Genomic DNA, 25278 nt, shown 5'->3' with positions numbered 1-25278 from the left:
TTTTTTTTTTTTTTTTTTTTTTTTTTTTTTTTTTTCCTCTTACCTTAACTGGGAAGCTACACTTTCCAGTGCGGACTCCTTCTTCATCCGTCTGCCACTGATGTGGGCGACTTGCTTCTGGGACATAAACATCTTTCTTTCTCCTAAAACTCTGCCGTAGTTTGTTCATGTTAGCTTTTACAACCTGCAGACATAGTAAAAAAACAAACAAATACACAAACAAACAAATAAACCGGTTAAGATTATGGCCTGGTACATTAGCATACTTCCTCTCAGAGTGACGGTAAGTTTAAACAGAACTCTCATTATACCTTTTAAAGACAACTACAGTTCCCTCCAATCACAACTGACAAGCCCTTACCTGGCCTTGGTTCTTCTAAACTTTTTGCTGACTTACCTTACTGTACTTATTAGAGCCTGGAGCAGCCTCTATTTCCTTAAGAGTGGGCTGCATCCTACTTGTTTAAACAGTAGTTACCCTGCATCCTAACACAGTGCCTGTCATGTACTACATATGAGAAATCTGAAGAAAAAAAAGAGACCTCCATCAAAGCAGAGGCTACTTAAGTAAGATAACACTACACAATGACCAGAGAATCATCAGTGTTGGAAAAGACTACAGATGTTAACAGTCCACCAATAAAAGAAGACTACTTCTGCTATCAGAATTTATTAACTTTCTAGGCACAGATGTACTGTTGCAGCATTCTGGTTAGTGAATAACAGAATGAAAGTGTACCCTAGGCTGTCCTTTCTTGCTATGCCCACCATTGTAAACCTGGGTCACATACTTTGTTTAACTCCAATCAGTTCAGGACCTTGAGGGACTTGTCTTAAAACAAAGCAAGGGACAATGACTTGTCTGTAATTTCAGTCCTTGGACCAAAAGTAAAACAACCGAGATTTATGTCTAGATTCCATTGGGTGTATTTAAACATGATCATTTAGGGGGCTAGAGAGATGGCTCAGTGGTTAAGAGCACTGGCTGCACTTCCAGAGGTCCTGAGTTCAATTCCCAGCACCCACATGGTGGCTCACAATCATCTATAATAGGATCTGATGTCCTCTACTAGCTTTCAAGTGTACATACAGACAGAGCATTCATATAAATACATAAATTAAAAATGCATCATTTAATTTCTTTCCTTCAACAAGGGGGGCAGGCAGGCGAGCCATGGTTCACTTGCGGAGGTCAGAAGACAACCTGCAGGAGTTGGTTCATTCTTCCACCACAGAAGTGAACTCAGGGAGTAAACTAGGTCACCAAGGGTAGTGGTAAGCACTAGATGATCTCACCACCCCTAAAGTTTAATTTCTGAGTCTGGCAGGAGTATTACAACAAGTTCCAGGCTAGCATGAACCACCGTAGTGAGAATTTTGGTTTCTTTAAAGACACAGAAATATCATAATATGTTTTCATTTTAATCCCAGGTATGGGGATATGGGACTGCTTCACAGCAGCTACGATTAGCAAGCCATGATTTTTGCCAGTTGTAGATAGTTTCTGTGATTGTAGGATGTTTGGAATTCTGGGGACTTTTCAGAGGGTATGTAAATGCTAGGGCCCTGCGTGGTGTGGTGGGCTGTTGGTTGCTGTTTTTGTTTTGTTTTGTTTTTTGTTTGTTTTCAGGTTGTATTTCTTTTTTTAATTTTAGTTTTTTATATTAGTTTATTCACTTTGTATCCCAGCTGTAGCCCCTTCCCTCATTCCCTCTCAAACTACCCTCCCTCCCTCATCTCCTCCTATGTCCCTTCTCCAGTCCACTGATAGGGGAGGTCCTCCTCCCCTTCCATTTGACCCTAGCCTATAGGTCTCACCCAGACTAGCTGCATTGTCTCCCTCTGTAGCATGGTAAGGCTGTTCCCCCCTCAGAGGGAGGTGATCAAAGAGCCAGCCACTGAGATCATGTCAGAGACAGTCCCTGTTCCCCTTACTAGGGAACCCACTTGGACACTGAGCTGCCATGGGCTACATCTGTGCAGGGGTTCTAGGTTACCTCCATGAATGATCCTTGGTTGGAATATCATTCTTTGCAAAGACACCTGTGCCCAGATATTTTGGTTCTGTTGCTCTCCTTGTGCAGCTCCTGTTCCCTCCAGGTCTTTCTATCTCCCCCTTCTTTCATAAGATTCCCTGCACTCTGCCCAAAGTTTGGTTATGAGCCTCAGCATCTGCTTTGATACACTGTTGGGTAGTCTTTCAGAGGCCCTCTGTGTAGGCTCCTGTCCTGTTCCTGTTTTCTCCCTCTTCCAATTTCGGTCCCATTTGCCTTTCTGAGTGAGGACTGATCATCTTACCGAGGGTTCTCCTTCTTGCTTAGCTTCTTTAGGCATATAGATTTTAGTATATTTATGCTATATTATATGCATAATATCCACTTGTAAGTGAGTATATACCATGTGTGTCTTTCTGCTTCTGGGATACCTCACTCAGAATGATCTTTTCTAGTTTCCACCATTTGTCTGCAAATTTCATGATTTCCTTGTTTTTAATTGCTGAGTAGTATTCCATTGTGTAAATGTATCACAATTCGTGTATCCATTCCTCAGATGAGGGGCATCTGTGTTGTTTTCAGGTTCTTGCTATTACGAAAAAAGATGCTACAAACATGGTTAAGCAAATGTCCTTGTTGTACACTTGAGCATATTTTGGTATGCCTACCAGTGGTATAGCTGGATCTTTGAGGAAGTGCTATTCCTAATTGTCTAAGAAACCACCATATTGATTTCCAAAGTGGTCGTACAAGTGTACATTCACACCCAGCAATGGAGGAGGGCTCCCCTTTCTCCACATCCTCGTCATGGTTGTTAAGTAGCGATGTGCAAAGAAGAAATTAGATACCCTGCCAGTGAAGATCAAACTTGCCCCAAAGGAGCTTGATACCCCTAAGCAGCAGGAGGTAGTCTAACAATAATGTTGCCCCCTTTCCTTGCTATCCTTTTTCTCCCCTATCTGTTGTTAGAGGGTTGAAAGGGTGGAATAAAAGGGGTGGAGAAGGGTGGAAGAAAGAAGAATCCACAAAGTAGTAAAAGTCCAGTTACAGATCATCCATTAAGACCTCTGTCTCAGAAGACTCCTAGAGTTTCCTGGCTGGTCTGACTAGCACACTCAGTGAGCTCCAAATCAGTGAGAAACTGTAACTCAAAAAGTAAGGTAGAGAGAGTGATTAAGAAAGACTCCAGACACTGATCTCTTGACTCACATACATGTACACACACAGTCTCATACTCTCACACACAAGAACAACACTGACAACAGACACAGCAACATCAAACAAATCCCAATGAACCAACAGCAAAAACAAAAAACACACAACAAACCTATAAACCCTTTCTTAACTTCCCCTAATAACCAATACTCTGTCAAAGTGGTGTTCTCTCTTGATGCAATAAATCAAGAAAATTCACTTTTGACCAACAGGAATTTCTTTGTAGGGAAAGTTGTCTACAGAAATGGAAAAAGAGAAATCTAACTATGACTATTTTAGGTCTCAGGAAACTACATAAGTGGTAAATGCTACATAGAAAAAGATAAGCAGGGGCTGAAGAGATGGCTCAAAGGTTAAGAAAACTGGCTGTTCTTCCAAAGGTCCTGAGTTCAATTCCCAGCAACCACATGGTGGTTACAACCATCTATAATGAGATCTGGTGCCTTCTACTGGCACACGCAGACAGAATACTGTATAAATAATAAATAAATAAATCCTAAAAAGAAAAGAAAAAGATAAGCAGAATAAAGAGAGGAATTAGAGGTGCCTAGGGACATATAAAGCTTTAAATTATAAAACAGAAATTTGAACTAGGGGTGTAACTTAGTGGTAGAGTATTGCCTAACACTTCAAAGCCATGGGTATGATCCAACACAAGTAAACAAATGACATTTAAGCAAAGAACTGAAGGAGGTAAAAAGTTAGCCATAGCAGTAGGGCAACAAACAAATAATGTAGTATTCTAATGAAGTGTGCTTGCCTAGGTTGTCTGTGAACCTGTCCTCATGAGAGACACATTTACTGGCACACTGATGTATAAAACAAGCCACAGTGTTTTTGCTGTTCTCATTCGAGACTTTTCACAGCGTCCCAACACTTCTGCACGAAATCCTTTGAAAATCAGGTAGACACTGAATCCTACTTCCACATAGCCTCTGTTACTTAATAAGAGAAAGCTGTGTCAGATTACACTGTTTGCACTAGAATTTGGAGCCCATCCTCACCTCTGTAGCTGCTAAGGTTGAGGGACTTGTTTGCAGGGCTTAAGATTGAGTTGGACAGAAATTACTCAACGCCAAACTCAAAATTAAGCTTTAGGATCCATAATAATTTTGGACACGACCAAGGGTGAAATCTGGATGCCCTCGCCTGTTGTTTCACTTTCCTCTTATTACCCAATCACACAACTGCTTCAAACAGGAAATCATACATATATCAATAAGACATCAGCTGCATTTTTATGTTTTACATGGTAAATAGCTGAACAGTACTAAGTGAGCGCTAAGTATCAATGTGGCAAATTACATGTCCATACCAAATGCATCAGGCACAGTACATATATGCACATGCGCACAACTATGATCATGCCAAAATCTATTCTCCAAAGAGAATAAACACCACTATAAATAATAAACACCACTAGCTACTACATGAACAGCACCACAAAAAGCATTTCATGTGCAAGTTTATTGACTGGCAAGATGAAACGTCTCAAAATATAAGACAGCCACATTTTGGAAGAGACTAACTGAAAATCAGTTTCAAAGAACTGTATAAAACATAAACAGTCCAGGATAGCCAAAGCTACACAGAGAAATCCTGCCTTAAAAAGCAAACAAATAAACATAAACAAAACATAAAAACATAAACAGTGACAAAACACCAGTCGGGAAAAATAAAACTTGGAAAATGACTGTTGTATTGTGAAAAGACTCAATGAGCAAATAAAGCTTCAGTGACGTGCTCAGATCACCAGCTAAGGAGGTTAGGTTCCTAAACAATGTTCTTTAGTGGCGTGCTCAGATCACCAGCTAAGGAGGTTAGGTTCCTAAACAATGTTCTTTAGTGGTGTGCTCAGATCGCCAGCTAAGGAGGTTCCTAAACAATGTTCTTTGGCAGTTTAGTCAGGGCACACCACTAGCCATGGCCTCGCACAACTAACAGAAGATGATGGAAATATGCCTCACATACACAAGCTACAAAACATAAGAAGACTAGAGAGATGAGGAAGTAACATACTGAAGGTATAACCTAACAACGAGCACCCAGGACGGTGAGATAGGAGTATCAGGAGTTTAAGGTGGTCTACACTTTGAGACCCTGACTTCAAACAGAAACAAAAACAAGCAAAATATCCCAGCAATGACAGAACTGCAATGTGATGTATGCAATTGGCTTTGAACCTGTAGTTATTTTGATGTTAAAAAAAAAAAAAGGGAGGGGTGCCCATGAGGTTCTACCCGTCTAAGGAATGATAGGCTTCTGGAAGAGGGTGTCCTATTCCTCAGTCATATAGCCACTGGTATGTTCCCCTTGCTCAAATAAATAACGCTATCATCCACGAGTATCCAGGCAACCCTAACTAAATGAAGCAGGCCACCAAAAGCAAAGACATGAAAGGAGGAAGAGCTGGGCCTGGTGGTGAATGCCTGTAACCCCAGCACTCAGGGAAGCAGAGGAAGGCAGATCTCTGTGAGGCCAGGACAGCCAAGGCTACATAGAGAAACCCTATCTGAAGAGAGAGAGAGAGAAGAAAGTAGGGAGGAAGACTTATGGGAGGGGGTGGAAGGGAGATGGAAACAAGAGAAGATAATGGGTATAGGAGAGGAAGATATGATCAAAGAACAGTCTATATGGATGAAATTATTAAATATTTTCCATTAAAGTGTTTAATTAACACTTGAATGAAAGCTATTGTTCAAGAACTGTAATTATATAAGGCTGCTTTTCTACCTTGATAATTCACACCGGAGGGGATTACTGAAGGATCCTGTAAAAGCCTCTAGTTTCAAAAGCACTACTTAAAGGTTCAAGAACTAAATGTTCTACATGCCAAACAAGGTACTAGCTCTAGCTGAAGAATTTAGCTTCATCTGAGAAAGGAATGAAGAGCCATCCACTTAAGAATGAGAGGCAAGTTAAGTCATGAGCTGGGAGCCACTGCACGCTGAACAGCTAAACCAAATGTTAATACCTGTCATGGCTTGGATATGAGTGTTTCCCCCACTAAGGTGATTAAATCACGAGGGCACTAACTTTACCAATTGATTAATTTAATGCTAAGCTCACAACTGCATGAAGTATTAGGAAGTGAAGCCTAGTTGGAGGAAAGAGGACACAGGGATATGCTTGTCCCTGAACTAGTCATCTCTCTGACCTGCCACCATGAGGTGAACAACTGTGCCCTCCTTGCCAAAGGCCCACAACATTGGGACTAGGGCTACAGGACCAGGGGAAGAAATCTCTGAAGCCATGAAGCAAAATAAATCCTTCAGCCTTTAACTACTGTGTCACAGCAATAAAAATATAACATAGTATCTTCATTTAATGGAGTTTCTATATTAAAAAAAAATCAATCAGCAAATCAAATATTTATTTAAAACAGCATTAACAGAAAATAGGCAAAATATATGTATATTTTATTAATTTAAAATGAATGAGCTCAGAAAAGATAAATGTTCTTAATAACCAGCAAAATATAAATCAAAACCACTATATATCATCTTACAACTAATAAGTTTGATAAATATTAAAGATCTAGACAATAATACATGAAGTGGAGGAAAAGGCATTCTCATTTGCTCATAAGAGCATAAGTTGGTACAACTAGTTTGGAAACTAATTGGGAAGCATCTAGGAAAGTTTAAGATGTATATGCCCTTACAACCAGAAATTCCACTTCTAATAGACCTTAGAGAAATTCTTATACATGTATACAAAGAGTGATAATGATGCCTGTATAACATTACATAGCATCTCTAATAGTAAATTAACAACAAACCTTACAACCTAAATACTCACTGACAGAATAGATATATAGAATATTCATGCTAGAGTACTAAACAGTAAATACATATGATCTAAAGCCCATCCATCATAAACATCATGAAAGGGAGGGGACCAAAGTAGAAGAATACATTATAATATTCTTTCTATAAACATCAAAACAAAGGAATACAAATAAACATGACTTTAGGAAAAAAATAATCGGAACAAAATGCCATGTGTCTGTTAGGCAACTGCTCTCTCAGAGCCTTCTGGAGCTTCTGGTTTGTTCACTTTTGGCTGTACAGATTCACACTTAAATTTTACAACTACAAATGTCTTATTTCTTCCTTTTGTTAGGTGCTTTGCAATCGTGTGAACATGTATGTTTGCATTTTTATAAATATCCCATCCATATTCTCAGTTCCAGGAAGAACTTTAAATGACTTATTCTTCACTTAATTTGAAGTAAGAAATCATTAATCTAATGTTTTGTTTATCTGTTTGTTTTTTGAGACAAGGTCTCACTATGTAACCACTGGCTATTCTGGAACTCACTATGTGCACCAGGCAGGCCTTAAACTCACAGAGATCCTCCTGCCTCTGCTTCTTAAGTGCTGGGATTAAAGGCATGCATACTGGTTTTTAAGACATTTGTGTTCTTTCTGTTTGCTTTGTTCTGTTGTCACAATCACACTTCTAACTTAAGGTGTTTAAATTAGGTAAGATGGGGATATGCTTCAGAAAAAAAAAAAATCACTTAAAAAAAAAAAGAAGAAAAAAGAAAGAAAACCCTACAACATACATACAAGAGTAAAACACACACTCTTATCACAGTGACACTTAAAACTTCTTTCCCTGGCCAGGCAGAGGGCTCAGCAGGAAAAGGTGCTTGCCATCAAACCTGATGACCGGAAGTCAACCCCCAGATTGCATACGGTATAAGGAGAGAACCAAGTCCTACCAGTTGTCTTCTGACTTCCATAAAAGCACCATGGTGCATGCATGTCCTCCCCCCACCCAACACACACACACACACACACACACACACACACACACACACACACACACAGGAAAAAACAAAATTGATTCCCTGTGAGAGGAAAAAAAATTCTATAGTCAAGTAACCAAAATTATTTTAATTCTTCCATTAGTTGCTTCCAAATGTAACAACACATAAACTAAAATATAAAATCACAGGCTGGAGAGATGGCTCAGCTGTTAAAGGGCTAGGCGCACAACCATGAATAAAATATAAAATCATGGACATCACTCCAAGTACATGAAAAATAAAGTAACTCTCAAATTTACTTAGCTAAGCTATTTCAGGAGACTTAACACTAGCAGATCATACAATGAGATACAGGCAACCACACAGCTCAAGTTCATGAGTACAGCTGCAGAATGAATCATCTAATCTACCTAATTTTATTCTTGTTTTATTACTGTTCTCCCAACAAACATGATTGAATATAAATATGTAGAATTCTTTTGTTTCTTTGCATGTCTATTCCAAAAAATTATAAAGCATATTATAAGAAAACATCTGCACTGACTATTCAACTGCCCCAAAAGAAAAACACTATTTGTTCACTGACTTAAACCTAAGATAAAATGCCAAATTCAACCAAGAAATACAAGACTATTTTACATGTTTTTATTTTTCTTTGATTTCCTTTTTTTAAATCAATAATGAAATTATTTTTATTCTTAAAACTGCATGAATTTTAAAGCCAGGAGGGATGGCACACACCTGTAGTCCTAGCACTCAGGGAGAAAGAGGCAGGCGGATCACTGTGAGTTCAAGACTAACCTGGTCTACAAAGCGAGTCCAAGATAGCCAAGGCTACATAGAGAAACCCTACCTCAAAAAAAGTAAAATCTGCTTAATAGTTGCCCTTCTTTGACTTCCAGCATTTCTTGTGATTGTTTTTAAGATTTTCAGCCAATTTTTTTTTTCATTTGATGAAGATAAATACAAAAATGTAAATACTATTCACTGCTGGCAGGAACATAAACTTGTATGACATCTACAGAAATCAATATGGAGGTTCTTTTTTTTTCAGTTTTAAAATCTTTTTTGAAATTACAGGTTATTTACTTGTATCCCAACTGTAGCCCCCTTCCTCATTCCCTCCCAATCCCGTGCGTCTTCCTTCATCTCTCCCATGCCATCCCCTAGTCCACTGATAGGGAAGGTCCTCTTCCCCTTCCCTCTGACTCTAGCCTTCAGGTCTCATCAGGGGTGGTGGCACTGTCCTCCTCTGTGGCCTGGCAAGGCTGCTCCCCCTCAGGGGGAGGTGAATACGAAGAGTCTAAAAGTAAAATTCTATGTGTGGGGGTCATAAAACTAGAAAAAGGATCATGAGAGGTAAGGAAAAGGTCTAAAGGAAAGTGGGAAATAGCGTAATAGAACACACTTAAAAGGAAAATAGAAGGGGGTACTGAGGGAAGGAAGGGAACCAGCTGGAGGAGACGAAGGAACAAAGAGGACGTGAGGGAATGAGACAAAGTGTAACGATGAGATCAAAATGTAATGACACAAAAATATGAAGATGCTGTGATCAGATCCATTACACTTTGTATACTACACCTAAAATTTAAATTAGAAGCAAGAACTCCTAGATTCATCAAGGCCAAAGGACTATAGATAAGTCAATCTGCTATCAATTATGACTAAGGATTCTAGACTACACTAGATATTGGTCAAATTGATAAAATAAGCCTAACAAGAATCAACTGTTAAGGTATTTAATTCTATCTCTGGTCAGTGCTTCACAGGCAGTGACTCCAGTAGACAGTAACATGGTATATACAGCTTTATCACGAGCAAGTAAATAACGCACACAACTACTTAGAGACCTAAGAACGTTCATTTAGAAAGTTCGCACTGTCCTGTTAAAAGTCAATTTATAAGCAGATTCAGGTAAAGCTACAGAAAGCAAAGGGTTTATTTATTTACTTTGGTTGTCTTTTTTTTTTTTTTTTGAGATCAAGTCTTATATAGCCCAAACTGGCTTTGAACTCTATGTGTAGCTGAGGATGACCTCAAATTTGGATCCTGTTTCCACTCTCCCAAGCATTAGACTGCAGGTGTGTGCTAATACAACCAGACAACCAGCTTGATCTCTTTCTTCCTTCCTTTCTTTCTTTCCGAGTCCTACTTCTCAAAGAAAACATTAATTTAGCTCTCACATAAATTTAGCTTTTGATAAATTTAAATTTGCTATATGTTGGGATACCGTGAAAAATGTATTTACTTATGTCAGGAAATTCTTCCACTTACTGCACTTTCAAAGAAAACAATATAAGAGATTATTCTAATTTTTCAAAATAAAATAAAAATTACTTGCTCCATTAGCTGTCGGACAAGAGATTTTAAGCCAAATTAAGCCTTGGCTGTCCTACAGTTGGCACGTAAGAATAAAGCAGTGACAGTGTGAATGTCCCAGTTCTCTACCCACATACTCTGCAGTCCTAGCTACCACTCAGACCACATTCTCAAGCAGTCGTCCACAACGCACACACCTCTCTCCAGTTCACCAGTCATTTAAAGTTATGTACAAATCTGAAAGTGTTGTGCACTTTTATGCCAAAAGAGTCTTACTTAGAAATCAACCCTTGCTTTAATGGTAGTCTATGACCTGATTTTTATTTTAGGTATCTTTCGTATGTACTTTCACCTTCACACTTATCTTGTTCACAAAATTCTTTGTTTAAATACAGGACTTCATTATTCACCCCTTAAAGATAATAAAGGCCAGACATAATGGCACAAACCTACTATTGCTGCACCCAGGAAGCAGAAATAGGCAGATCTCTGTGAATTCAAGACTAGCCTGGTTTACAAAGTAAATTCCAAGTCAGCCAGGTGAAACCCTGTCTTAAAAACCAAAACACAGAACAAAAAGTTGAACCTAGAAATATTTAAGAAAAAAAGAATTTAAGAGCAAGGGGTGGAGTGTCACTCAATGATAATGAGAGGGAGGAGGGGCACAAACCCTTTTCTGGGGGACTAGACTGGTATTAAGCATTGTTGAAACACTATTAAACTCAGTATTATTACTAGCATTGTAATTTTTTTTAAAGATTCATTTATTTATTATTTATACAGTATTCTGCCTGCATGCACACCTGCACGTCAGAAGAGGGCACCAGATCTTGTTATAGATAGTTGTAAGCCGCCATGGGTTGCTGGGAATTGAACTCAGGACCTCTGAAGGGCAGCCAGTGCTCTTAACCTCTGAGCCATCTCTCCAGCCCCTAGGATTGTCTTTTAACAGACAGTTTAACTACCGATAAGTTAGCACTGGCCTTTTTGAACATGCAATAGGCACTTCAAGGAAACCACAGACAAATCAAACAGCTTGTTCTTGCTTATGATGGTACAGACCCAGCTATGACTGTTTTAAACATTACATAATAGGTTTTCTGCTATCACAAGCCTCAGGAAACCCCAGGCAACCCTGAAAGTATTTGCACCTGCTTCCCTAATATTGCAACCTTACATCTAATAAAACTCTCTCAAGTAATCTCTCCTTGCCTAATTGAGTAGTGCAGCCCAAGCTGGTAACGAAAGAAAAGAAAGAAAAGGAAGGAAGGAAGGAAGGAAGGAAGGAAGGAAGGAAGGAAGGAAGGAAGGAAGGAAGGAAGGAAGGAAGGGAAAGAAAGAAAGAAAGAAAGAAAGAAAGAAAGAAAGAAAGAAAGAAGCACAGCAGAAAGCAGAGCAGCAGCAATGACAGAAACAGCAGAAGGACAATAGCCATGATAGCTACGCAGTCAGCAGGTGAAGCTGTCAAAATGGCAGAGTGGTCAGGCACCGACAGCTGCTAGGGGTGGGGCTTCAAGACTGGCAGCTGATAGTGGTGGAGATGGTGAAAGATGGACAGTAACTGCCTCCATGGCACTGGCATCAGCCACAATGGCCATAACATGAAGAGACAGATGAACAGTTCAAGAAAGGGAACAGGGCAAGATGAGGATAGAGAACTACACCTGAAGAAAATGAAAAGAGCAGAAACAGTCAGAGAAGAGAAACTGCAGGCTCTGTCCTCCAGGGGAGTTATTAAAAAGAAGAGGAGGAGGAGGAGGAAGAAGAAGGAAAAAGGAGAAGAAAAGAAGAAGGAGGGGGAGGAGGAGGAGGAGGAGGAAGAGACGACAACAACAAAGACGACACTGTCAAATGTTGAAATCCCATGCCTGTCTGGAAGCTGCAATGCCAGTGCTGCTCAGGGCCTAGGCAGGCCCTCTAGCACTTGCAGACCTGAGAGCCTCCTTAACTATCTCCTACACACAAGCTATTAACACTAGACAATGTGAGCACTGCCCTAGTCTGCTGGCTGTCACCAAGTGCTATTCTCAAACACAGAGAGACATACAAGCTGTCAAAGGCAGTACTTGAAGAACTCCTCCTGGCCTTCCCTGGATTTCTGGTACTAGCAGAGCACTTGCCTACCAAGCTTGAGGCCCTGGCTTCAATTCCTAGCACTTCAAAACCTCCCAAACCAACCAAACATGATTCTTTTTGTAATTAGGAAACCATTGTTAAAAGAGCTGTTGTTGTTGTTGTTGTTGTTGTTGTTGTTATTGGGTATGTATGTATGACATGTGTGACTCCTGGTACACAAGCGCCACAGTCCACTATGTGGAGATCAGATGGTAACTTTAGGGAGTCAGTTCCACTGTGGTCTCCAGGGATCAAACTCAGGCCATCAGGCTTACACAGCAGTGTTTTTACCTACTGAGCCATCTTGTGAGGCCCTGTTTTTATATTTTAATTGGAAAAACTGAATTTATGATTCATGACTTATCTTAAGTCATGCTAACATTTTATAGATTAAAAAATGCATACATATATGCTCAAAGCAAAACACTACAGTGCTAGCACATCTGTAAGGCTGCAATAGAAGGATCATGAGTTCAAAGCCAGCCTAGAATGAACAGGGAGACCTGAAAAAAATAAGACAACAAAAAGATATGGCCATCGCAGAATGATTTCATCAGGAACATACTCAAATTTACTTAAAAAACAAAATTTTATTTTGTTTCGATGTAGCAAAAACTGACTTAGCAAGGAACATCTTGGTGAGAAAGGGCAGAGTTCCTGAGAATGATAACCTACTTTTTACACCGACTTTCTTCTCCCCTAAGCATCTGTCAAGTGTAGGAAGAGGAAAAGGTGCTAAAATCTGGAGACGCAGACTAGAATAAAAATATGCTTGGTTCCAAGAATGAGAAGTGAGAAGAGGGAGAAGAGAAGGAGCGGAAAGAGGCAGGCAAGAGGGGAAAGTGGAAAGCAAGAGGAGGGGAGGGATGGGTGAAAGGGAAGCAGGGGAGAGGAGAGTATTTCACACACATTATCTTTCGTCCATTTATCACATCCCTGTTCCCTAACCTAAGCTACCAACAAACACTTCTAAAACATACCTCTGTCCACTGCTCTATCTCCATCACAGCCCAATTCAGCTGTAAAGCTGTCTGAGGTACTGTAAAGTACAAGCTAGGACTTACTTCTTCTTTTTTTTAATTTTATTTTTTTCTTATCAGTTACATTTTATTAACTCTGTATCCCAGCCGTGTCCCGATCCCTCATTCCCTCCCAGTCCCTCCCTCCCTCCCTCATCTCCACCGTGCCCCTTTCCAAGTCCACTGATAGGGGGGACCTCCTCCCCATTCATCTGATCCTGTTTTATCAGGTATCTTCAGGACTGGCTGCAAAGCTCTCCACTGTGGCCTAACAGGACTGCTCCTCCCCCCTTGGGGGGTGGGGAGGCCAAAGAGCCAGTCATTGAGTTCCTTGTTCCCCTCACTATGGGAAACCAATTGGTTACTGAGCTACCACAGGCTACATCTGAGCAGAGGTTCTAGGTTATATCCATACATGGTCCTTGGTTGAATGTCAGTCTCTGAGAAGACCCTGTGCCCAGATATATTTGGTCCTTGTGGAGCTCCTATCCTTTCCCCAACAGACTAACTCCCCTTCTTTCTTATGATTCCCTGTACTCTGCCAAAGGTTTGGTCATGAGTCTTTGCTTTGAAAACACTGCTAGTTAGAGTCTTTCAAATGCGCTTGGTAGACTCCTGTCATACGTTCAATGCGCATCCCATCTGTCTTTCTATACGAGGATTGATCATCTTACCCCATGGAGGACTTACTTCTATTGTTCCTCTCTGATCAACCATGCACATGGTAGCCAAAGCTTTATTTAAATTTACTGACTGTAGAAGTCTTGTTTTTCTCTTTCCAACATGAGGGTCCCAGCGATCAAATTCACATCATTAAACTTGGTGGCAGGTGCCCTTATCTGCTGAGCCATCTCAAGCCCCCAGAATAATCTTTTAAAAATAGATTATGGCACTGTGTAACCATCCCACTGGCTTCCTAAATGTATTTTCAAATCAAGTTCAAACTAAGCATTCAGTGACTCAGATGCTTAAAACAGCACCCAGATACAAACGCTCAGTGTATGTCACATACTAAGGTAGAGCCTCCCCCAACTCTTAGCTTGAAGTGGGCACCCTCCTTGAGGAACTTAGACTCTTTTGTTTCCTGAAGCTTATTTGTTTCCAGTTGGGACCTATTGTTTCTTTCTCCTGAAATTTTTTTTTTTTTTCCTCTAGACTCTTCAAGGGCTTATTTCTTCCTCATACTTCAAGTTTCATCTTTAATGTTACCTCAGTGAGGTCTTTTTTTTTACTTTCTAAATGCCTTTCCCTAAATTTCCTTTTGAAAATATTTATCTACTTAAAAATTTACATTTATTGAAAAACTTCTGCACATGGGTACCTTGTATGTATATATGTATACGTCATGCATGCCTGGCTCCCACAGATTCCCCTGGAACTGAAGTTACAGATGGTTGTGAGCCTCCATCTGGGTGTCAGAAACTGAATCCAGGTCCTCTGCAAGAGCAGCAAGCACACTTAATCACTGAGCCATCTCTCCTGCCCTTGATAATTCTTTATAAACAACAACAACAAACCAGGGTATCTCTGTTACGTTTCTCTGGCTGTCCTGCAACTTGCTATGTAGACCAGGCTGACCTCACAGAGATTCCACCCGCTTCTGTCTCCCAAGTGCTGGGATTAAAGGCTTGGGTTTCCATGCCCAACCCCACTTATTACACAACTTTCATTTCTTTTCTAGTGCTTTACAAATTGTACTTGCTTTATTTACTTTTTGGTTTTATTCATTTACCTTGTTCTTGAATATTTTCAGATGCTTCAGAATTCAGGAAGTTCCCTAACTTGCTAGAAAAGTATTTTCTTTTGCCCAAATCATCTTAACGAAGAAATTTTTTTTTTTCTCACCAAGAAGCTGAGTAATTGGCTACTAACATTGATGTTAAAGTCTGTACTGTGATTCATCAGGCCTGCATACTTACCTTAATTGCTAGTAATACCCTGTGTCCCACAGAATACTATGCTCGAATGGAAGAAGAGTCAGGATAAGAAGAACTGCATCCTCGGGCAGGGGATATGGCACTTGCCTGCCATGGGTGAGACAGAGCTTGGGACAACCACAGTGTGACTGTCTATGTGTACACATGGATTATTTTTTTAAAGATTTTATTTATTCTTTATACATCATTCTGTCTGCGCATCAGATCTCATGATAGATGGTTGTGAGCTACCATGTGATTGCTAGGAATTGAACTACTCAGGACCTTTGGAAGAACAGCCAGTGTTTTTAACCTCTGAGCCATCTCTCCAGCCCAATTTTGAATGATTTAAGTATAAGGTGACAAGAGAGAAAGGAAACATTTCAAGTAGGATGAAATATGTAAAAAAGTACATTTTATCAGAGGTAGTGGTAGCAGTTAGGAGCAATGCAACCCTCATTTGTAGGCAGTTAGTCAGGTTGCAGAGCCAGGGGAAACAGTAATCTATGTCTTGATGAAACTGGCTGTCAGCACCAAGAACACTAAGATTTTAAAATGAATGACCTAACTGGTGAGCTAAGAAACTAAAACCCAAAAAGCCCTGATGCATCAAGACATGGTTAACTACCAGCCTCTGTTCATACTTGCTGCTTCGTCGTTCCCCTAACACTGATCTTTGTTTGTTTGTTCCCCCCCCCATGGTAGGCTTTCCCGAGCCTGTACTTGCTGTTCATCTGATCAGGACTCTCCACTTAGATATAAATTAATTGAATAGGTTCATCCTGGCTTAATCCTTATTTGTATACGGATAGGCCCAAATTGGCCCATTCCCAGAACACGAACATTCTCTGCTCCAAAGATATCATTTGGCAACTTGGAGAGCTGTTTCTTTACTTCTCAATAAACTTTGCTTGCCTATCCCTCTCCTATTGTCCTCGTTCCTCATTCTTCTTGATCATGAGACAGAAAACTTGGCTCCAACTCAACTGGAAACCAATAACACTAGATACCATCACTGCAAGACGTACCATTATTTTATATTTCACTAAAAAAATGCTGCTGAAAGTGTTAATAAATGTTCATTATGAAAAATCATCAAAAATAAAAAGAGTCACAGAGATGTTAAAGTCTGTGAAGAAGAGGGGAACAAGGTAGAGACAGGAAAAGTAGAGAGAAGGAAAAAGTGAAAACTACCATTCTATCAACGACACTACCCAATTTTCCCAGAAAGCACAGTAAGTATGAAGACATGGGTCACTGGTTCTTCAAGCCTTATCAGCATGGGAAGCCACACAGCACCTGCTACTTAGTGTCTTCATCAGCCTGCTCACCCTAGATCATCTCCTTAGCCCTAGTCTGTCCACATCACTGTGTTTTAGATGTATCTCTTCTTGTTTTATAATTCAAATTGAGTACGACAAAAAGATATACATGTATATATGTATACACACACAGGAAATGTACTTGAGCAAAGTTTAGGCTACAATTTACATAAACCAAAATTAAGCTTCAATAAATTAGACCTAGAGGAAAATCACTAATTTGATCAAATTCAGATCTGTGGTGAAGCAACAAACATAGGCAAGTAGGAAAGTGTCTTACACGTGTTAAATCAGCCAGTGTTCACAGCAAACTCGTCAGGTGAACAAACAGCTCTACCAGTGTTTTACAAAAAGGGAAACTCACATAGAAGAAGTTAAGTAACCTTCCCAGTGTCACACAAGTAAACAGAGAAGTTCAGACATCTCTACCCAGGTCATCTGTCTCCAAAACCCAAACCCTTAGTTACTACACTATTGCTTTTACCATACGTAAAAGAAAAATGAAAAACTTAGAAAGGACATAAACCTCACCATTAAAAATGACCCAAAGTAGTTAAGGAACACTGAAGCAGTATTAATACCAATACAAGTCATCCTAGGTTGGTACGTCACAGCTCTTTCAAAGTGTCTTAGCCTTGATTAGTAGTTGTGAAGTTGGACAGACCTGGCTCTGAATCTTGGCTGTGCCTTTTACAAGCTGTGTGACTTTGGACAAATTTCGTAACTTCACCAAGTGTCAGTTTCCTCATCTGCAAAATGAGAATAATAAATGTCTTACACAATTGTCCTTAGTGACACGAGTACAAAAATAAAAGGGTTTCAATTTTTTCAGAAAACGGCTCTACTGTAATGAGAGAATGAAGATCAGCACTCTGAGATACTGAGCAGCTTCACGATACACACACACTGATCAGAAACATAACAAATAATTCCAGATACAAGGCAAGTGGATTAGGGATCTGACTGGGGCTTTGCAAATACGCGCTACCACTGAGACACCCCCAAGCCCAACCACTGGGCCCTGGAAATTAAACAGAAAAGAAAAGGTCAAGGGACGAAGGTCAGCACCAAAAATTTGGCAGATTGTGAGGAAGAAATTTTTATGAGAGAAAAACAGAAAGGGTAGGAAAACAGATTCAGGGCTGTGGAAGGCAAGGAAAACCTACCCAAAACGACAGAGGTATCTCTATGATTGATTCTAAAGTCATGCCCATTTTCCCCTTTTCTTTCCATCTCAACTAACACAATTTTCTTATTTTCTTGCAGCCAACAGAAGCTCTGCTATATGTTAAAAAGTCCTATTTCTTCCAGTGCCATAAAAGTACAGGGCTAGTAAAGAATAAATATTATAGAATTATAGTTAAGAACTGGAATTGGATCTTCACAAATGAAACACGGTGGAAAGGAAATCCCTTTTCTAAAATCTTGTTTCGATTCATTTCGTTTAATTTACGCGTGAGCATTTAACCTGTGTATATGTCTGTGCAGCACGTGCACACCCGGTGCTTGCGGAGGTCAGAAGAGGGCACCAGATCAGATCTCCTGGAACTGGAATTACAGATGGTTGTGAGCCAAACTTAGCTCCTCTGCAAGAATAGTAGTCAGTGTTCCTGACCACTGTGCCATCTCTTTAGCTCCAAGAAATCCGTTCTTAAAAATATTAGGGGCTGCAGAGATGGTTTAGCGGTTAAGAGCAGCTGCTGCTCTTTTAGAGGACCTGGGTTCAATTCTCAGCAATCACATGGCAGCTCACAGCTGTAACTCCAATTTCGGAGGATCTAGCACCTTTCCACAGACAACATGCAGGCAAAACATCAATGCACATAAAATAAATAAATCTTAAAAATGTTTTATTAGTTATTAGTGTGTGTGTTTATATGGCATGTGAGAGAAGCAGTTCTCTCCTCCTTCCACCTTTATGGGGTTCCAGTGACTGAACTCAGGTCGCCAGGTTTGTGCAGCAAGTTCACCTACTATGACATCCTGCCAGCACTAAAATAAAAATCTTAGATTGAAGGCCTTTGGTTTATGAGAACTATTATGCATGCAAAACTAAGCTATAAAGTGTTTCTCTTTCCTTTTTTTTAAAGCTTTATTTATTTTTACCTACTTGAGTGCCAGAAGAGGGCATAGGATCCCAGTATAGATGGTTAGGAGGCACCACGTGGTGCTGGGAATCAAACTCAGGACCTCTGGAAAAGCAGACAGTGCTGAGCCATCTCTCCAGTCTATAAAGTGGTTTTCAAGACTAAGAACAATTCAGATCAAATATTTATGGGACATCTCTTATGTGCAAGATAATTATAATATTCAGTATCAGGACTACAGAAGATCAGTGATATCACCTCTAATCTCTAGGTTCTCATAATCTAGAAAATATATAAAAGTAATAACCTATCTGACACTAAAATGTGTTTAGAGAGAAACAAATTGCTACCTGATTCAAAGGAAAATTTACTTTTCTGAGATAGAGAAAAATGATAAAACATTGAAAAATAAACAACCCTAGCTTCTGAATATAAGAAATTTGAATACAAAAGTTATCCTTTGGTCAAAAAGGTACACACAGACTATCAGTTACTATTAAGTATAAGGAGAGTGGGAAATAAAAATGTACTAAATAAATCTAAAAGAATATTTTTGAAAAGAAGATTAACAGGGCCAGAGATATGACTCAGCAGTTAAGAGCACTGGCTGCTCTTCCAGACGTCCTGAGTTCAATTCCCAGTAACCACATGGTGGCTCATAACCATTTATAGTGAGATCTGATGCCCTCTTCTGGTGTGCAGGCAATAATAATCAATGTTGTTAAATTTTCATTTACTTCAACTACCTTAAAATTTTATACTAAGAAACTTGTAAGACTAACAGAAAGCACATTTGAAATAACAGGCTACTCATTTACTTTTACCATTTTAGGAATTTCTTTAAAAAAAAAAAAAAAAACCCTTATGAGCTAGGCCTGCCTCCACTGTCCACACTTCTCTTGGCATTCCGGTCTTTCATACTCCCACAAGAATGCCCATTACGCTCTGCTCAGAACCCTCTAGCCTGGAGTTCTACATTCCTCCTGCAAATGATACAAAAATCATGTGGTGAGGTTTATTGTGGGAGCCTACTCCTTGATAGCAATTTTCTGTACGAGTTTATTCTCTCACTGCTCTGACAAAAAACAACAAAAGCCACTTAAGGAAGGATTTATTTTGGCTTACAGTGTGAGAGTACAGTCCATGGAGGAAGGAAAGCCTAATGTGGCCAGTCACGTGACAGAGGAAGGCGAATGTGTGTGTTCTTTTGCTTCCTCCTTTCTTTTTATTCAGTCAGGGGCAGCAGTCAAATTATAGCATTACACCCACATAAGCTGGGTCTTCCCTCCTTAATGATGTCACTACCCTCCCAAGGACACATGCAGAAATGTGTCATCTAGGGGACTTTAAATCCAGTCAAATTTATAATCAAGATTCCAGGGTTTACAAGGTTTTAAAAGGATTTATTTATTTTATTCTCTTGCATTCATAAACATGTGCACCATGTGCATGCCTCGTGCATGAACCCCTAGAACTGGAGTTACAGACAGTTGTGAGCTGCCATGTGGGTGCTGGGCAGTGAACCTGGGTCCTCTACAGGAGTGCCCAGTGCTTCTAACCACTGAGCCATTTCTCAGCCAGTTTTTAACTTTTAAAAACCAAATGATGAAAAAAACTGGGCATGGTGGGACACACCTTTGATCTCAGCACTCAGGAGTCAGAGGCAGGCAGATCTCTGTAAGTTCAAGGCTAGCCTGGTTTACAAAGCTAGTCCAGAACAGCCAGGGCTACACAGAGAAGCCCTGTCTCAGGAGAGAGAGAGAGAGAGAGAGAGAGAGAGAGAGAGAGAGAGAGAGAGAAGAGCTGGAGACAGATCTGAATTTGAATCCCAATGTCCATAGTAGCAAACATCAGATAACTAGAATTTTAATTCTTCAATATAAAAAATAAAAAGATTATATAGTTGTGCCAGACATAGTGGTACATCCCTTTAATACTCATGTTAGGGTAAAAGGGTACAGTGTCTGCAATTCACTTTCACTTAGTTTTAAAAAAACAAATTCTAGGACTCAGGAGGCAGAGACAGGCTGATCTCTTGTAAGCTCAAGGCCAGCCTGGCTACATACACAGTGAGCTCCAGACAACCTAAGGCTAAGTAGTGAGACTCCCCCACAAAAAGATGGTATAAAATTGTGATGTTTAAATAAAAAAGTCAAGATACAGTGTTTGATATCCAATATGTGCCGAACTGAGAATTAGCGTCCTCCTCAAAGTGAAGCTGTGTTGCCAGTAATCTCACACAGCCCTTTTCCTCCACCCATTTGCTTCCCTTTGCCTTTCTGCCCTTGTCACACGTAACACACTCAAATCCTCTTTCTGGTTCAAGTTTGTCTCCCACCACTCAAACTATATTTATGTTACTTAACATTTTCTCTGTGTAAGCATGTCTCAACTACCTGCTTGAAAGATTGGATCTCATTCATTTTCAATCCTCTTTCTATATAAACCACAGCTTTACACATGGTAAGCTCCCAAATACTTGATAAATGCTAGTATTCTAGATTTCTCATTACAACTGCAAATCATGTGCAAGCCTTTCTGGCATTTTATAGATAAAAAGTTAAACTGTCACTATTGTTGTCTTCAGAATCTCAATTCTTCAGTAAGTAGAAACATTATATCTTACCTGTTTTTTTGTTTGGGGGCAGAGTTTTAAATGTAGTCTTCCCTGACCTCCTACTCACAACCCTCCTGAGTTCAAGGGTTACTAACATGTGTCACCAAGTCTCCGCTTAAAATTTTAAAAATAAATTCACAGAATTATTTGTGTAAAACAAAGGCCATCCTCCCCCCTTAAAAAAACAAAAACAAAAACAAAACAAAACAAAAAAAAAAAACAACACAAAGTGTTCTTTGGTAAGAAAGCATATTAAATAGGAAATGTTTACAAAATCTTCAAAATACCTATTTTATAAATATTTGGTGCAAAATATAAAACACAAGGTCCTTGAGGCAACAACAGAACAACAAACAAAACATTCAGGTCTGTCTGTTCTTTTATTACTAATTTGGAATTTTCCTACATGATTGGTAATTCCTAGAACACTATTTTCTTTAAGTAATGAGAACAAATTTTTTCTTTTTAAAAATTAATTACAGGGGATGGAGAGATGACTCAGAGGTTAAGAGCACTGGCTACTCTTCCAGAGGTCCTGGGTTCAATTTCCACCAACCACACTGTGGCTCACAACCATCTATAATGAGATCTGGTGCCCTCTTCTGGCCTGCAGGTATACACACAGACAGAGCATTGTGTAAGTAATACATAAATAGATCTTTAAAACAAACAAACAAACAACTTCTGTATTCATTCCTCCATTGAGGGACATCTAGGTTGTTTCCAGATTCTGGTTATTATGAATAGAGCTGCTATGAACATGGTTGAGCAAATGTCCTTGTTGTATAGCTGAACATATTTTGGATATATGCCTAGGAGTGGTATAGCTGGATCTTGAGGAAGCGCTATTCCTGATTTTCTGAGAACTTGCTCTGTAGATGAGGCTGGTCTAAAACTCAGAGAGATCCTCCTGCCTCTGCCTCCCCAGTGCTGGGATTACAGTTGCTGACCACCACCACCCAGGAATTTAGGAGTTTTAAGATAAACTTTTAGTTTTACATAACTTCAAAGTACAAGAAAATTTATAAAACACTGTATTTTGTCCTATCTGCTTTATCACTGTGTGTGACACTTTATTTTCTCCCTTGTGTTAGAGTGCCACTATGTATCCCTGGCTGGCCTTGAACTCACAAGAGATCCTAATGCATATGTCTCCTGAATGCTGGGATTAATTTCACACTTAAAAAAACAAAACTGTTGGGGGCTGGTCTGATGCTTGTATTTTGATGCTAATTACTGGCTCTCAAGATCTGGTTACTGCCTAGATCGCCTATCCTTGGTATGTGAACCTACCTAAGACATTCCTAATTGGCTAATTAAAAGGACTGTACTTGGGCAGGGCAGAAGGAGATAGGCATGGCTAAGGTTCCCGGGCTCTGGGGACAGGAGGATCACAGGAAGAAGACAGACAAGAGAGGAGAGAGGAAGAAGCCACACGACTTATAGTTGAAAAGGAACTATGTGGTCTGGGAGAAAGGGCATGGAGATATCATGAAAAGGAGTGACCCAGATGAAGGATAAGCAAGTATGGGAGATAGGCCAGATAAGGAAGGTTAAGGCAGAGAGCATTGGATAGGGGGTGGGAGGTGGATGGTGAGGTTATTGATCTAGCATAGGTAGAATTATTTGCCCAGCCCAAAGTGTTATAAGGCAATTATAAAATCTAACAGGTGTATGTGTCTTATTGATTATGACAGTGGTTGAATAATACTGCTGTAATAATCATAGGGCTAATAATAACCATTTATTTACAGCAACATAAAACAAACAAACAAACAAAAACAAAACATGACAGTGAACTGCAGACACTTAGCCTTAAGCATTTCACTGTATTTTTCTAGGAATGAGGATATTTGCTTAGATAACCACAGTACAGCTAAACAAATCCATATTATTTACCTTAGAATTATTTATTTCCCTGGTCCAGGGTATAATTCAGAATCATGGATTACAACTGTCAGGTCTCTTTAGGATCTAATCTTCTAAAATAGTTCTTCAGGCTTTCTGTGCCTTTTTGACTGAGATTTTTCAACAATGCAGACCAGTTACTTTGCAGAGTAACACTTCACTTAAGTTTGTTATTTCAGATTAAAAGAAACTACAGACTGAAAATCATGGAGTTACTTTACATTCTGGTCCACAGGCAGAGAGACAGATACTGGGCCTGGTGTGGGCTTTTAAAACCTCAAGCCCAGACCCCCGTGACACACTTCCTCCAACAGGGCCATACTTTCTAGTCCTTCCCAAATAGTTCCACTAACTTGACTAAGCACTGAACCTACAGGGGCCATTTTTACCAAACCACTACAAGAAGGAAATCGTTTATGGGGCCAAAAGGTTGTAAGAACACTGTAACTTTTTTTTTTTTCAGTCTTTTGTGTTTTGAGTGTTCTGGCTGAATGTGTTATGTCTCAGATCCCCTAAAGCTGGACTCACAGACAGCTGTGAGCTGCTATATGAGAATTGAACTCAAGTCTTTTTGGAAGAACAGCAAGTGCTCTTAACCTTGAGCCAACACTCCAGGCCCCATATAATTTTAGGAAGTTCTATATGTTATCTCTTGGGCAATACTTGGTAAATGATAAATCTCTCTCTCTCTAACAAAAATAATGAATGGAAAGTTACTGCCCACTTTTCCTTACTATATTCCTGTTCATGAATAAAGTAAAGCATCTACTGATTACTTGTGACAGAGATGGCTGACTCTCCATCCATATTTCTTGTACTGTTAGTATAGTTGTGTGCAGGAGTCATGTTGTTTCAGGTAAAAAGACATTGTTGTTTCCTAATTATAAAGAAGCATGTGGATTACCCATTGCTGTTGGAGATAATTAAGCACAGTCCTTGCATCCCTACACAGCAAAAAGTTACCTTCTCACAATATGTTGGACCCCTACAGCACCTAATCACCATTATTATTTGACAGCGTTTATGTGTACATGAAATTCATGATCATATGCTTCCCCTGCTTTTCCTATTTGATGCTGGTCTGTTACATGGTAGACTGTCTTCACATAGTGTGGTAATCCACTTTGTCTATCATTTGTTTACATTGCAAATGTCTCCTATTATTGACAAATTATAAGGGCCGGAGGACTGGGAAGAGTGCTGTGCAACACTGTCTTCTGTACATGACACAGAAGACACACACTCACGAATGCGTAGAAGCTGTGGTTACCTACTAAAATCTGCAAAGACCAAAATTCTAGTATGGATGGCAAGGGCCTACCAAGGCCATAACCTAGACGAGGAGCTGATGGAAGCTGCTGGCTGCTGGGGGAACGAGAATCTTTCTTCTTTGGGGTGCTGGCTACTGATAAATTGTTCAACATCCATACTCATACAGGCAGCATTAGCTGGGTTTAGCGGATTATTTAAAAAATAATAGGACAAGAACTTGGGAGGGATTTGTGTTAGGAGGAATCTGGGAAGAGTTACCAAGGAAAAAGATAGTATATGATCTTATTTTATACATGTATAAAATTCTCAAAGAATAAATTTTAAAACTTAAAAAATAAAAACCATTTACTGATATCAATACAAAGAAAAAAGAAAATCATGGAGTTAACATCAAACTCAGTTGATTCTAAAGCAACTATTTAGGCTAAGGACACAGTTATGTATGAGACTGGTTCGAGACCCAACATTGCAGAAAATCCATATTTTCTTCAATCTACAATAGTACCAAAATGGGGCTGGTGAAATGGCTCAGAGGTTAAGAGCGCTGGCTGCTCTTACAAAGCTCCTGAGTTCTATTCTCAGAAACCACATGGTGGCTCACAACCATCTATAGGGAGATGTAGTGCCCTCTTCTGGTGAGCAGGCACACATGCAGGCAGAATGCTGCATAATAGATAGATAGATAGATAGATAGATAGATAGATAGATAGATAGATA

At 39.6% G+C, this 25278-nt stretch overlaps 1 protein-coding gene across 11 annotated transcripts in view; it reads right to left on the bottom strand.

The window, feature by feature from the left end:
* Numb (NUMB endocytic adaptor protein) overlaps window positions 1-25278 on the bottom strand; it is a 108030-nt gene that overhangs the window by 40001 nt on the left and 42751 nt on the right. For 10 of the 11 annotated variants that reach the window (XM_055592739.1, XM_055592737.1, XM_055592747.1 and 7 more), the window contains 2 exons: window positions 17342-17426; window positions 44-184 (listed from right to left, as the gene is read on the bottom strand). In XM_055592739.1, coding sequence (XP_055448714.1) covers window positions 44-169 — 126 coding nt within the window. In that variant the 5' untranslated portion in view covers window positions 170-184; window positions 17342-17426. The remainder of the gene's footprint in view (window positions 1-43; window positions 185-17341; window positions 17427-25278) is intronic. The other variant, XM_055592738.1, reaches the window with a different exon arrangement.

The sequence above is a fragment of the Psammomys obesus genome, unplaced genomic scaffold (genome assembly GCF_907164565.1).
Source record: "Psammomys obesus unplaced genomic scaffold, mPsaObe1.curated_primary_1811, whole genome shotgun sequence".
NCBI lineage: Eukaryota > Metazoa > Chordata > Mammalia > Rodentia > Muridae > Psammomys > Psammomys obesus.
Note: the sequence above shows the minus strand (reverse complement) of the source record. Positions and strands in the feature narration are given on the sequence as shown.